This window comes from Symphalangus syndactylus, chromosome 3 (assembly GCF_028878055.3).
Source record: "Symphalangus syndactylus isolate Jambi chromosome 3, NHGRI_mSymSyn1-v2.1_pri, whole genome shotgun sequence".
NCBI classification, from domain to species: Eukaryota; Metazoa; Chordata; class Mammalia; order Primates; family Hylobatidae; genus Symphalangus; species Symphalangus syndactylus.
The window spans coordinates 122,679,783-122,695,430 of NC_072425.2; the positions used below are offsets into that span (position 1 = coordinate 122,679,783).

The 15,648-nt window shown below is 35.7% G+C and overlaps 2 protein-coding genes across 18 annotated transcripts in view; one reads left to right on the top strand and one right to left on the bottom strand.

The window, feature by feature from the left end:
* Positions 1-15,648, bottom strand: part of LOC134736030 (BEN domain-containing protein 2-like) — an 816,235-nt gene that overhangs the window by 702,519 nt on the left and 98,068 nt on the right. The window lies entirely within an intron of this gene.
* Positions 1-15,648, top strand: part of GRIA4 (glutamate ionotropic receptor AMPA type subunit 4) — a 380,575-nt gene that overhangs the window by 250,832 nt on the left and 114,095 nt on the right. For all 11 annotated transcript variants that reach the window (XR_010119696.1, XM_055272950.2, XM_055272952.2 and 8 more), the window contains one exon: positions 10,900-11,084. Coding sequence is in view for 10 of the 11 variants with exons in the window: in XM_055272950.2 (XP_055128925.1) it covers positions 10,900-11,084 (185 nt within the window). In the remaining variant the exon portion in view is untranslated. The remainder of the gene's footprint in view (positions 1-10,899; positions 11,085-15,648) is intronic.

The window sequence follows — 15,648 nt, forward strand, 5'->3', positions numbered from 1 at the left end:
ATGGATTTGTCAGGCCTTCAATAATTGTTATTACTATTACCTTTATTATTATTAGGCTTGATCAAATGGGAAGGGATATATAAAAAGGGCAGAATTTTTACCCTTTTCATTTAATTCAACCTAATTCCCTCTTGTTGAGCTTATTCTTTCCTTTGTGTGGAAAAAAATAGGGAAATCAAAATGAATAAAAACTAGTTTCATACTTAAAGGGAACCAGACAGGTAAACTAGCAATTACAGTTATAATTTCACATCCCTGAGGTTAGTGACAGGCACGCTGTATACTTAGTACTTTCCAAAGTAGCACATAGGACTTATTTAATAAATGATTTAATTAATTCAGAGTAGCATGAGCTGTAATTACTGTACAAACAGCTAGGGAAATGTAAAGAAAAAAGACAACAACCTCACATGGATGAGGCCAGAGAAGGCTTCTGAAATGATCTGAAGCTGAAGCTGAGGCTTAAAGAAAGATTAGAAGTTGCCAGTGAATGTAGGGCATACAGACTCTCTTAGCACAGGGAATAGCCATTGCATTCTGTTAAAGGCAAGAGAGAATCTGGTTTATTCAGAGAAGCATCAATCTTCAGTACGAGTTGAGTGACGCATACCTAGGAGACACAGTGAAAGATTGGTTTGGGAAGATAAACATCCCTCCTGTCGCCACTCCTGGTCATTTCTATTCCTCCTTTCCCTTATTTTCCTTCATAGCACTTACTACCTCTTGTCCTTCTATTATAAATGTATTTGTTTATTGCTTCTTGTCTGCCTCAGCCACTGGAATGTAAGCTTCATGAAGGAAGGCACATCCTACTGTTCCATTTCTATATCGGCAGCCTCTGGATCAGTGGCCTGAAATGTAGGAAATGCTCAACAAATATTCATTGAGTGAAAAGTGAAAGAAGAAATAAATATAGAACTGCTCATGAAATGTCTTAAATGTAATATTTAGGAAGAAATGTCAGGATTGGTGTGGGATGAGGGTGAAGCTGAGTAATGAGTCTGAGAGAATCTCTTAGGTTTCTGACTAAAGTGACTAAGTAAATGCCTAATGACCAAATATGGAATTCAAGAAAAAGAGCTACGTTTTTGTTTTTCGTTTGGAGGGAGTGTGGGATGTTGAGTTATATATTAAGACTCTCCCAGAGTTGTAGGGATGAATTTCTTTACCTATGAAGAATCCGCAATCTACTTCCCTCAAATGAACAGCAGCCTTATAAGTTACTCCACCAAGTGGAATGAAGCTGATTTTTATTTACAGCTATAGAAAAGATTATCATGACTAATAAAATCCTACATTAATCTTCTTCATTACATAGAAAGTCAAAGGTGGAAGATTAAGAAATTTAAATAACCTGCCTCAGAACCACAGAGTTGAAATGAGAAACAGAACGTTTGCAGTTAAAAGTAACAGAGGCTACCACTGATCCCATCATTTGTCACCTAGCATGCTGTTCAATAAATCACTCTGTATTTAGATAATCACCTCGGTGTCATTTCTCCACTAAAGAAATTTAATAGTGAGCAATCAAATGTATTCACTCTCAGTCCCTGACATGAGTTTACAATTACTTCCTAGAACTGAGCTAGTCTCAGTAGGATATAAAAATTAGGCTAATCATATGGTGAATACTTACTTCATCCTGTGTTTTTTCCTGCTAAGAACAGAAATTGTCTCCATAATTGTATGCAAATCCTTTCACCAGAATCATCACAAGAAAATTATGTACTGCTACTCCTGCTCTAAAGAAAAGACAAAAGTAACAGTTTAAAATATCACTTTCAAATCAACCAAAATGAATGGTTTTGGCTTTGTGTATAAAAGCCAGATCCAAATTAATATTATTTACAGTACACAGCTTGGCATGTGAATATAACAAGCTGATACTTAATATGTTGTGTAACACTTCTTTGAGTTTCATTGCTAGTGATTGCTTTTATGATTAATTAATGAGATCTGTTGGACTCAAACTTCAACATAGGGTAGAATAAATTAATTGGTCTTTTAAGAACCAGAATTCTTTGGACAGCATTGGCTATCTTGCACCCTCAATTAATGAGTCAATTTTGCAGGTTAGCTCAGGACTTGTTTTTATGAGCCAAAAATATTTCTGTTTTTATCATTTAGAATGGAGTCCTTTCTGAAATGAATTTCACACTTACTTCAGTTCTGAGTTTTCTGAAGCTTATTTTAGCTCTTATTAATGACTCAGGATGATTGCTATGAATAAAGATTATGAAAATTGGAGATTACTATTAAAGGCTACCTTAGGATATCTCTAAAGGTATTCCTGCTGAGATATGTGGGACTCTGGGCTTCTACAACTCATGACCTCCCTCTGCCATTTTGTAGAGTTGTGGAGTTTTTGCATTTACTTGCCACATTCTTTTAGGACCTAAATGTACAAAGTATAAATTAAGTAGTTTTCAGGTCATTCCGATGCCACATAATATTACTTATTATTCATTCAGAAGCTATCTCTGGGATGGACAATAAGACATTGCTGATATTTGACTATTTTTGATCAGCAGAAATGAAAATGTCATATGGCTCCACCTGATACAATGAAACATCTCCTGGCTCTTATACAGATAAGTACAGAATTGGTGGGAGAGGCGGGGAGTGTAGAACTTAGAGAAAAGCAAACAATCAACACTCTCCTTTCTTTCCACTTTTTCTGGAGTTGGTCTAGGTGAGAGAAGCTTTGGCATTATGCCTGTATTAATTTCAGTAGTCTCCTATTTGGATTTCCTTTCCTCCTTCTCTTTCCACTCTTTGGATGCATCATTTCCACTATATCAAGCTAGCATTATAAAAGCAGTTTTACAAATCTGTCTCTTCTCTGCTCCAAAGCTTCGAAGGTTTCTAGTGTTTCAGTATTGTTTCACAATGATCAATGGAGTAATTTCTAAACTTTCAGTATTTAATTATCCAAAAGTATTTATCGAGTCCCTTTTAGATGCCAAGTCTTCTTCTAGGCACAGTGAACAAAACAAAGTTCCTGACTTCATGAGCTTACCTTTTAGTAGGGGGAAGAGACAATAAACAAGGTGAGTGAGTAAAATCTAGAGTGTATTAGGTGGTGGTGAAGTGTTGGGGAGAAAGTAAAGCAGAGAAGAGGAATAGAAAAGCACAGGATAAAGGAGTTGAAATTTTAGATAAAGTAACCCAGAATGGCCTCACTGAAGAGAGGGCATTTGGGTAGAAACCTAAGAACATAAAGGCAAAACCCTGAAGACCCATCTTGGGGAAAACACAGCAGGGTGAAGCCTGAGGCAGAGCACCCCTGGCAAAGCAGCCAGATGGCTGGTGATGTTTGAGAGCGAGAGAGCAGTGGATGACGTCAGCATAAAGGAGCAGTTGAAGAGTTTGGACCTGTAAGTGGTATGCTCTGGCTTGCCTGAAAAGTTCCATTCCTGAAGCTATGCTATGAGTAGTGCGAAAGGGGCAAAGGCGGAGGAAAGAAAAAACATGTAAAGAGGCACTTGCAAACAAGAGGCTTGGGCCTGGGTGGAGGCAGTGTCGGTAGGAAGAAATGGCCAGGTTTTTGACATATTTTGAAGGTAGCCTTGACAGAATATGCTAAAATACAAGATGTGCTTGTGAGAGAAAGAATGGAATTAATGGTGACTGTGATTGAAAGGCCTTCACATCACAGCCTCATCCTTCCTTGCTAATCTCGTCGCTCTCTCTCTTTGCATGCTGAAGTGTGGTGAAAAGTCCCTAAGCTGGAGAATGGAAGACTTGAGTTCAATTCACAGTTCTGCCACTTAGTGGGGTTATGCCTTGATATAAGTCACATAAATTGTTTTTATTTCTTCACCTTTATGGTGGGGATAATATCTACTTCACAGGGCTGTTATGAGGTTCAACTGTATTGTGAAATACTAATAAAGCATAATGTAGTTTATGAATACATTACTCCAGCAGCCTGCTCTATTAACTATCAATGATTAATAATTCCTTAAGCATTCTTCAAGCTCCTGCCTCTGTGCCTTTGCTTTATGATGCAGCAGCTCCTTCCTCCTCACTATCCTTATTCATCAACCCTTTCCATCCTTTAGGAACCATACTACAGTCCAAGTCATTCTCTCCATGGTGAAACCCCCTTTGAAAGGATCTATTCTTTTGCTTAACACTGCTTTCCCAAGGTATCACAATATTGAATAGGTTTGACACTCAAAATTATGTCTTACATACTTTACATGCTTAATTTTAGACAAAGACCTTGTTTGAGTGCCTGTTAACTCATAAACATATATTTTAATTCCCTTATAAAAATACAATGGTTGCTTTTATGCACACTGGAACTGTGAACTTTATACAATGTGATATAAAAAAGTATCAAATCAGAATTGTAAATTTTGTATAGTGTAATATATAAAATATATAGTAAAATAGATAAAAGAAAAAATTGTACTTTATGAGCAAAATAATAGCTATATAGTAATTATGCTAGATATTTACTTGATTGGAAATTTGTCTTTTGCTATTTGAGTTTAAAATTATTCACATTTTTCAAAAATGCTTTATTTAAAATAGAAACACATTGCCTTTATTGTAAAAAGATGTTGGTGGAGGCCCACAGTGCTAAGAAGATAAAAAATGATGGAGGCAAACTTGAAAAGAGATCAGTGTATTCATAGGGAATATTCGAAATCTACAGATTGTTTCTAGAATCATTGATGTCTATAACTAGAGAGAAAAATGGGTTTCTCAGACCTCTGTCATAATTTATTATACTACTTTGGGTGATGAAGGAGGGGGCTGCAAGAATAGTTTTCATCAGAAGTCAATTGACACCTGAAATCCAAATGGAAAAATATATGCTTCTGAAGGTCAAAAAAACCCTAAGAGTTCAATCTGGAAATAGAAGTAGAATGACCACCAGTAGAATAGATAGTGGTCTGGCTCAAATCATCTCTCTCTTTATCATTTATGTGTCATTAATCACCAAGCTGATTTATTCTGTATCCTTAATCTAGAAACTATTCTCCTTCCTCTGCATGGTCCTAAATCTGGCTCCCACTACTTCTCACCTGGATTACTACCATGTGGCTTCCTAAGTGATTTTCCCATTTCTGTGTTACCCACATCCATTGTATTTTCCACACTTCAGCTGTAATCATCCCTCTAAGACACATTGTTTTGTCACTCTTTTCTGAGAGTCTGTGAAGTAAAACCTAAATTTATTTAAATGATAGAGAAAGCTCTTGTAATATATCCCTTGCCTGTTCATCTCTCCAGTCTTAGAAGCTGTTTCCACAGCCCATGCCAATTCTCCACATATCCCATCTTGTCCTTCCAAACGCACAAAATAAACTGAAGTCTTTGAAGCTTCTGAATGTGACCTGCTATGCAAGATAAAAAGTATATTCATACAGTCTTTTAAGGAGAGTTTCCTGAAGCCTCCACACAACCTTTCCACTTATAACCCATTGCCCACAACTTAGTCACAGAGCCATATATCTAGCTGAAAGAGAAGCAAGGAAATATATTTATTCTGACTGTCCATAGGTCCAAGTTAAAATCCCATTGCTTTGGATGAAGGGGTGAAGTAGTAGTAGAGAACAACCAACTTACAGACTCTACGACAGTGCTTTAACTTTAAAGCTTTAAAGTATCAAATTTTCTTATAAGATGTCATCTGAACTAAATATGAATACTAGGGAATCAGAAGACAATAAATGTTAGTGTCAGAAAATGCCTTAGGAAAAATCTAGGACCCAGAATAACCACCTTTAACAATGATTATTATCAATCCATCTTTGAAGATGAATTTTCTACTTTTACTCTTGAGTGTTTGTAGAAAAGGGAAAACTCAAGACATTCCATCTTATCTTGGGTTTACGTGAATAGCTTCACGCTGTAAAAGTAGGAAAATCTTTGCTTATTTTTAGTATGCCCTTTTTGAACTACGGCATGAATAAATACTATAGTTACAGCTGCAGGTAATTTTACCCAAGCTACAATGTTGGTTACTCCTCCGTGTACTGAAACCTGGGAGTCCAGACTGTGGCCTTTGAACATGTTATTTCAGTACTAAGCTGCTTTGGAAAGAGTCCAGCCTAAATGGTTATTAAATCTACTCTACAGTTCCAGCATGGTGGCATTAAATGCAGTGAGGATTACAGAATCTTATTCCTTTCTTGACTCAAATCAATACATGGCATTAGACACACACGGACACACACAGCTTTCTCCTTGAATCCACTAGTTTGGGACACTGACAAATTGTGCCAGACCAGAGATATTGATGATGTAGCAGCAAGAAACTCCATAGCAATTTACAAGATTAATGAGGGAGGCTTTAATTTAACTAACTACAAGCTGCTGCTATGCCCCTTGCCATGTTCCCTTTTCAGGCTCAGCAACCCCCCATGGGACAGACCTAGTCTTCTCCTTCCCAAACCAGTTCCCATAATCTAGATGTTTCTCTATCCCATATTCATCAAACTGGCATACCCTTCATCTTATTACTTCATTATTCTGATGATATTCCTTGATTATTTCCACATTCTCACCTCTTCCCATTTTCTCCTCAATTTCTCAATCTGAAAAATGTCTTCTATATCCAGCATTCCATTAACCCTGCTCATATTAAGTGCACCAGTGGCCTTCTCATTGAAAAGCACAATGGACACTTTCTAGTTCTCATCCAAGTAAAGCTTTTTCAGGGCATATGGATAACTCTTTCTTTTCTAAATACTTTCTTCCCTGGCACAAATGTATTCTGCTTCTCTTTCTGCTGCTCTGTGTGCCGACAGTTAAATAACTCTTGCAAATGAAAACATCAAATAAATAAGCCCAGCTATTGTTGTGAGTAGCGACATCTCTGAATTGGTACTCATGCAAAATAGGTCATTATCCATGGATGATGTAATAAGTGTTGACATGTAAGGGTGCAGTAGCTCAGGACTGCTTACCTCATTTTGATTCTATTTAACATAATTGATAAAATCTTTATATGATATCATAACACTTAAAAATATTTTATATGTAATTGACAGTGTTCTTTAGTAACTATGAAAAAGCCCTTAATTACTATTATAATCTAATAAAGTGATTATGTCGATGATATGCTGTACTATTCTAAAAAATTATTTTCATTACTTTGAATTTATTTATATAATGCTGTGTATTTTGCATAATGGATAGTTTACCTATCGGTTTGCTAGATAGTAAGTTATTTGTAAAGACAAGAATCACATCTTTATCTTTTGTTTAACCTTTGTATTTCACATTACCTATCTTTTTAAAAATGTTCTTATAGGTACATAGTAGCTGTGTATATTTATGGGGTGCATGAAATATTTTGATACAGGCATACAATGCATAATGATCACATCAGAGTAACTGAGTATCCATCTCCTCAAGCATTTATTCTTTCTTTATGTTATAAACATTCTAATTATACTCTGTTATTTTAAAATGTACAGTAAATTATTGTTGACTTTAGTCATCCTGTTGTGCTATCAAAGACTATATCTTATTTATCCTATCTAACTATATTTTTGTACCTATTCACCATCCCTGTTTCCCTCCTCCCTCACTATTCTTCCCAGCCTCTGGTAACCATCATTCTACTATCTCCAATAAGTTCAATTGTTTTAACTTTTAGCTCCTATAAATGAGTGAGAACATGTGAAACTTGTCTTTCTGTGCCTGGCTTATTTCACTTAACAAAATGTCATCCAGTTCCCACATCTTTATCTTGATATACTTTATAGAATTCTGTATGTAGTTGGTTTTCAGTAAATTATATAGAATTAAAATGTTAGACAGCTTTTTAGAGTAGAAGCAAGATTTAAAATATCCTTTACAGTAGTGAATTTCCTGTTAACTACGTGATATTCATCTAAAACTGCAGTATTCATTCTTTGGCCAACAATATTGTACTACAAATTTTCTAATACCTAGGAGATGCAAATCATAGCCAGATGTGGAAATAGTATGACTTGACTTATGATTATCCAGTTTATGTAACAACTAAGTAACATAATCATAGATTCAACAGCAGTATTTTATCCTAGTTACAATATATTTCCAGCTATGTTAGCAAATAAATAAGACACTCACATCTGAATGTCAATGAATAATAAGAGAGCACATTAGAATCAAACATAGCTTATAAAAGAATACGATTTTAGCCAAGCTCTGAAACTATTACTGCATGTCCTTTGCACTGCAATGAAAGGATGCCATTTATTTCTGACTATGATTAATGGGGCTTTTTAAGTAACCAACTTTCTTTGCCATTCAACAAAGATTGTGTCCTAGGGTTCTGTCTGATTCCAATTCTAGTGTCATTTGTAAATCTAAAAAATCAGATAATGGCAGCCTGGACTTGAATTATAATTTTGATTTTAGAGTGAGTCCTTCAATTTTGTAAGGTAAGTGAGAATATCTATAAATTTCATCAGAAGGTGTGTGGCTCCACATTCTGTAAAAGTCATGTCAGCAGGAGAATAACAACATGGATGCCTAGTCCTGACATGAAGCCTGACAGCCACATGATGCCAGAAATGTAGCAATATTTAGAGAATCGTGCCAAGCTGTGAATTGAGCCCAGGGAGAAGACTATTTCTATGTGTGGGGGCTGTTTTTATTATTTTTACAACACTCAAGCAAACAAAAAAATCTTAGCATTATTCTGGTACGATGATAAATAAAAGGAGAAAAAAGAAAAGTAATACGTCAACTGGTATTTTTAAAAGCATTCATTTTAAGTCAAAGAACACGTTCATAGGTGTCAAAAAATGATTTAAAAGAACATTGCCTCAGTTACCATCAGAGCATAAGCCCCTGCGACAGAATAAATGAGGCATGAACATATATATTAAGTAAGGTTTCATATCATCACATTACATATGCGTTGAATGGGAAACAAGAGAAAAAGTGCTGGGGTTTTGGGGCGGAGGATCTAGGTAAGATTTGAAAAGATAATTACTGGCACGCATTACAAAAGGAAAGACTAAATGGAGCAATAGATATACCAGAATAATTATATAGTAATTAACATGCCCTCTTTCTTCTTCTTCGGGGAATTTTTTTTCATTTAGATAAAAATGAATCCTGACTGCCACAGTATTTCATTTGGCAGGATATCAGGTAATTTATATTTCAAATATGATCTCATCATCAGTTCCATCTGTTGATCTTAACTGAGCATCAATAATGTTTGGAACTCTGATATGTAGAAAACATACCTGAAAAAATTAAAAATCTCTGAATCTATGAGACTCACATACCAATTAGAAAACTCAACAAATATGCCCTTATCTTGGAAGTGCGGTATATTCATTTTAAATCTTCACTTTTAATCCACCCAGCTCTCTACCCAATTCCAGTATCACAGGAAGAAGAAACTACAGACAGTTGCTATAGAATGAGCTCAAATAAGTGTTAGACTCTCTTAAAGAGGACTAGAATATTCTGTTTATGCTAAACCATAAAGTGAAAATATAACGGACTAACAGGCTCTGATCCTAACCAATCTTAGTGTATGGGATATTTATAAATTCAAAGAATTTTTTTTTTTATTCTTCTCTCACATTACAATTCAAAAATGAGAGATGGGGCTGGGTGCTGTGTCTCACGCCTGTAATCCCAGCACTTTGGAAGGCTGAGGCGGGTGGATCACGAGGTCAGGAGTTCAAGACCAGCCTGGCCAATATTGTGAAACCCCGTCTCTACTAAAAATACAAAAATTAGCCCGGTGTGGTGGCGTGTGCCTGTAGTCCCAGCTACTCGGGAGGCTGAGGTGGAAGAATTGCTTGAACCCGGGAGGCGGAGGTTGCAGTGAGCCAAGATTGTGCCACTGCACTCCAGCCTGGGTGACAGAGCAAGACTCCATCTGAAAAAAACAAAAGAGAGATGGAAAAAAGGCAGGACAATCAAGACAATATTGGCCTGAAGATATACTCAAAATGCAGGAATTATGAGTTCACAGCTTCTGCCTTAACCGAGGTGCTTGGACCAGATGCCTTCCCTTCCACATGCAGAGAGAACTAGATCAAGAGCAGGGTGAAGACCATTCATTTTATTCTCTCATGGAAGGCTGTCTTCACGTAATAAACACCCCCACCTCCAGCAGTCTTGCACGCTCCTTCTCAATCTTCAAGAACCAATTCAAGTTGTTTCTCCTCTGTGGTATTTTTCCTTGTTCCATCCAGATAGCTCTAACCAAGCTCTCCCTTGGGCCAAGCCTTTACCTTGAGTCCTGCTACACACTTTTTAAAACCAAGTTTCTGTTGTTTATTTGGTCGTCAGTCTCTTACTGATTAGGAGTACCAGTACCTCACCTAGTGGTTATTCAACTCATCCCCAGTCTATATCATTCCCCTGCTGAGAGAGGAAGAGTTAAATAATGACTCTCTAATATGCACCTGTCCTCATCAACGAATAAAGCACCGAGAATAATGGGTCCTCAATAAATACTGTTGTACTGTTTCTTTTACATCTTCTCTTCCATAGTTGAACCAAAAATGTTGTACTACCTTGTTCAAGAGGAGTCAAACAGTTGTTCAAAATGAGTTCCATCTAGTGAGTAAAATAAAAAGGGTTTATGAAATTTCTATTGACTACAGATGGTGGTGGATTTGGTTTGGGGTTTGTCTCATCAAAAAGGTATCTAGAGCAATGCAATGTTCTCCAGTAAAGAGATTTTGAGAGCACAAGGTATGGTGTTGCTACTTCACTCAATCAATATTTTAAGAGATTTTGTTGCCGTGACTAAAGAAAGTAAGAATAAATTATTCAGAAATAACCACACAGACTAAGTTTCTAAGCATTCAGTATATTTTGGAACATAACAGTGTTGATATAGGCTCAGTGCCTGCATACGTCATTAAAGGGGAGTAAAAGCATGTTTTTAGTAACTTTTTTTTTCCCCAATAGGATACTCGATACTCCAAGCTATTATGGAAAAAGCAGGACAAAATGGTTGGCATGTCAGCGCTATATGTGTGGAAAATTTTAATGATGTCAGCTATAGGCAACTTCTAGAAGAACTTGATAGAAGACAAGAGAAGAAGTTTGTAATAGACTGTGAGATAGAAAGACTTCAAAACATATTAGAACAGGTAAGTCCTAGATTTTATATTTTTAACCTAGACCCTATACAGAAAAATTTAACCTTTGATTGACTTGTCCCCATCAACATCTTCTCCCAACTTTTAATTTGGAGTGTGAGGTTTGAGTATTTTCTTTCCATGACTATCTTCAGGACCAAATCACAATCTTTTATCACCAAGGACCTTTTTGGTTCTTAGGTCTCAATGTATTTAGAAAGCTATTTCTCGCATATTCTTAAGACTTGAATGAGTGAAGGACCCTGTGTGAATCTTGAAGAGCTCTTGGCCTCCGGTTTTCAAAAATATTAATGTTGAAGATTAATCCCATCTAAAAATAGTACAAAAATTCTAAATTTGTGAGTGCACCTTTTTTAGAGGCACACTTACTTTAGAGAAGTGCTACATGAGAAACAGCAACATAAATTACTAAAGCAATAAAATAAAAGTCAGTGGAATACTGTATATAATTTAGTGGAATACTGTATATAGCATGTTTTCTGCTGGGTATTATAAGTCAATACATTACTACCCCAGTGGAGATGGTTTTCAACTCTCCTCAAAACAGAAAAGTCCTTGAATAAAGGTTTCAATAAATATTTGTTGATTTGATTTGAAGCAGCCAGGAAAAGATTAAACTGAGCTTTGCCATTGTATTAAATGATAGGAAAATATCAGCAAATAATGGATAACATCTGCCTTCCCCTACCCCTGCAGATCATGATAAAGCTTTAAAGGCTCTTTGGCCAAAATTGCAGTGAATGAATGCCATCTAGTGGTTTTAGAAATGCTTGCTCATATTATCTACAATATGTTAGTTCAGCCAGACATGGGTAATATAATTTTTTGTTGGTTAGTTTGTTATATATCGCTTAACTGCATAATTATATGACTTGATTTCCAATACTAAACTTGCCAATTTGGAGGTTTATTTATAGGAATAACTTTAGTATTCAATTATAAGAATGAAAACCAAAATATATTTCAGATATTCAGCTGTACTATTTGCAGGCACAGGACTAGATGTCTTCAATTTCCTTCCTCAGCTATATTAGCATTTGTAAAAGTGAAAAGTAAAACAAAACAAACAAACAAAAATGTTGTATTGCTAAAGTCTAAAGAAGCCAGACCATTAGAGGAAATAACAGAGTATTTACTTCCTGTCATCTCTTTGTAGAAGAAAAAGCTATATGTATATATATATATATACATATAGCTTTTTACCTCCGACTCCCATTGCCCTCTCTCCCACTCCCGCCCCTGTATTGAGAGTTTGAGTTGTTTGACCTGAACAACTGAAGCTTTGTAAATAACTCACGATGAATCCCACAGAGCAGCCAATTATAAGAACTGCCTGGATTGCCAAGTTCCTGTCAGAGGGTGAGTAAGGCTCAGAAAGACCCTCCACTTAGCACCTGTGCTTAAAAGACCAAGTCTGGAGGAGGCAATTGAGTGCCTAAAGCACACTTACCCATTTCAGAGGCTCAGCTGGTTTCTAAGAAGAAAATCGGCACACCTGGGTGCTTTGGAGAAACTGAATAAGCCGTAAATGAGCTCTTGCTAAAGGAACTGGACATCTTATATATTTTTTGTCATTTTAAAGAAATTAGAAAACTTGAGTGTCTACTTTTTCTATTCTTGCCAAATTCTAAAAGGTTTCCTTTCTGTCATGGTTGCATGGTAATAAGAATAATAATAGTAAGAGAACTTTGTCCATTTAAAATGCCTCTCAGGTATAAATCTCATAAATTGCAATAAAGTCTACTGCATTGTGAGAAAATAATGTACTCTTAATTGTCCTATAAAATTTTCCCCCAAGAAAAGCTGTGTTTTTATTCTGAACATGCTGTTGTTGTTGTTTACTATCTGTATTTTAATTCCTTTTAGCTCTAAATGAAACAACTTTTAATGTTTTCTTGGTTTTACTCTTGGCTCATCCACAAGAGCTAATCCACACTTTGTCATGGGTTTGTAAGTGTACCTTAAGACCCCTGTGTTTCAACATCCTTTTTCATAAATTAAGATAACAAGAGAAAACAATTTCAAAAAGCCAACCAAAGCATTTTTAAAAGATAAAAAGTTAAATGCTAAATAATCTTGATTAGAAAAATGCCTTTGAAAAGGTGGCCTTTTCTCAGAAGATGGTGAAATTAACACAATGATGATAAAGTTCTAGAAGGATGGACACACTTCATATTAGTAAATTTCTATGGCTGGGCACGGCGGCTCACGCCTGTAATCCCAGCACTTTGGGAGGCCGAGGCGGGTGGATCACCTGAGGTCGGGAGTTCGAGACCAGCCTGACAAACATGGAGAAACCCCGTCACTACTAAAAATAAAAAATTAGCTAGGTGTGGTGGCACATGCCTGCAATCCCAGCTACTTGGGAGGCTGAGGCAGGAGAATCACTTAAACCCAGGAGGCGGAGGTTGCGGTGAGCCGAGATCGTGCCATTACACTCCAGCCTGGGCAACAACAGTGAAACTCCACCTCGAAAAAAAAAAAAATTTCTAGAAGGATGGGCACATTTCATATTATGGTAGCATGCCACCAATAATTACTTCATTGACATCTTAATTTGTATCCATTTGCAAAAACATAATAGAAGGAGTTCAGACAATATTCTCTCAAAATATGTTAATGGAAAACTGTGGTTATAGAAGCATTTCATCTTCTATACATGTTTTGCAAATTATTTTATGACAAGAGCTAATTAGTTCTTATAAATGTATTGCTATTTAATATAGTAGCTAGACATATACTCATTCAAGCATTTCAAAATATGAGTTTAAGATCAAGTATTTGAAAATACGGTTTAATGTACACCATAAGAAAAAATGGAAGAATGTATGTAAATATCACCCACTGAGTGATTTAAGAGAGTAGAAACATATTGAAACCACAAAGTTAGATTTATTTTGTTCGTATCAACTCCAATCAAACAAATTGGAATTTTGGCTCTCTAAATCCAATGAGCAATTTGGTCCACTCATTTGCAGAAACAAGCCTTGAAAAGAAATCTAAAACGAGAAGTATTTTTAAGTGTTTGCTGAATTTGTGATGAATTTTTGATAGAATATTTTTACTGAAATTGCTGAGTTTGAAAGATATTATAAATATCATTGTGGACCCTAGCTTTATTCCTTTCACCTAATTTTCTTCCTGTAACAATATATCAATTATTTTGTAGAACAGCTTGCAATAGCTTCATATAGCTGGAATCAAAAGAACTGTTTCATATCAAAATAAGAGATTTATAGTAGGAGTCCTTTATTTATGATTTTTACATGTATCTATTAATTTTAAATTCTGAACTCTATTACCTGCAAAGAGTCCCCAGGGATTCTACCTAATAACGTTACAAATTGAACATTGAAGTATCAGACTTTGGTTCACATGTTTAACCTAGTAGCAAAAAAGCAACAACAAACCTTAACTATCTTTCTGGTAGCCAAAGTAATTGAGCAAAATGGCACTTAAGGCTAGTGGTTGCTCACACATTTTACTCCACTGTGATAAAAACCCAAGGGTCCAGCAGCTAGATTTGTGTGTTCCTGTTAGTGAAACCCTATTGCCATGAACTCCCAACTGTGATCCTCTGGGACAGAATTATCACAATGGGTAGTTGGATGGTCTGCATTCGTCTACCTCTTTCTTTGGTCAGTTACATTATATCTCCCAAATTATGATGGTTCCAACAAAATAAAAGTGAATGTTTTCATTCTCTGAGAGACGGATAAGAAATCTTTAGTTGTTTATTTTTAAAAAGTAAATGGAATCACTTACCACCTATGATTCTTCTCCTTCTCACTTTAAATAAGGACAGTTCAGCTGAGATGATCTTGAAAACCCTTGCTGTCTCTAAAAGTCAATAATGCTGTTTGCAGTGAAGTCTTTTTGATTATTTGTTTGATCCTAAAGCAATGTATAATTGTATGCATGGGATATACCTTGAAAAGAAGCATGTATTAATAGTAAAACTTCAGTCAGGTGATCTTTTCTGGATATTTATTCATTCTACAAACATTTGTTAAGTCTCCACTGTGTGTGTGTGTGTGTGTTTGTGTGTGTGTGTGACACTGCATATGCAATGTGTGTGTATACATATATATATACACATACATATATATGCATATATGTGTATACATATATATATACACACACACATATATATGCATATATGTGTATATATATATAGTCAGGTACTATACTCTGCTGAAGATACAGTGCTAAGCAAAACCGATACATTTTCTGCTATGGTTAGTAACTCCTGTCTGGTTAACTAAGGTTTAAACCAAAAGTATTTCCTAAAATCCTACTAAAATATATGATTTCTTTTAGAAATACATTATGTAGAAAGTGATAAAGGATCTTACACTGCCTTGGGGGTTTTGCTGTGGATGCCAGTTGTTATTAAATAGATGAGATATCAAAGGCATTTGATAGAAAACTAGAACAATATTGATCCTAGTACACATCATGGATGTATTTAAGGAATCTAACCAAGTATTTATCAGGAAAAGATAGTAAGGACTGACCTTAGAGTATGAAGTAGATATTTAACAAAAGAATGGAG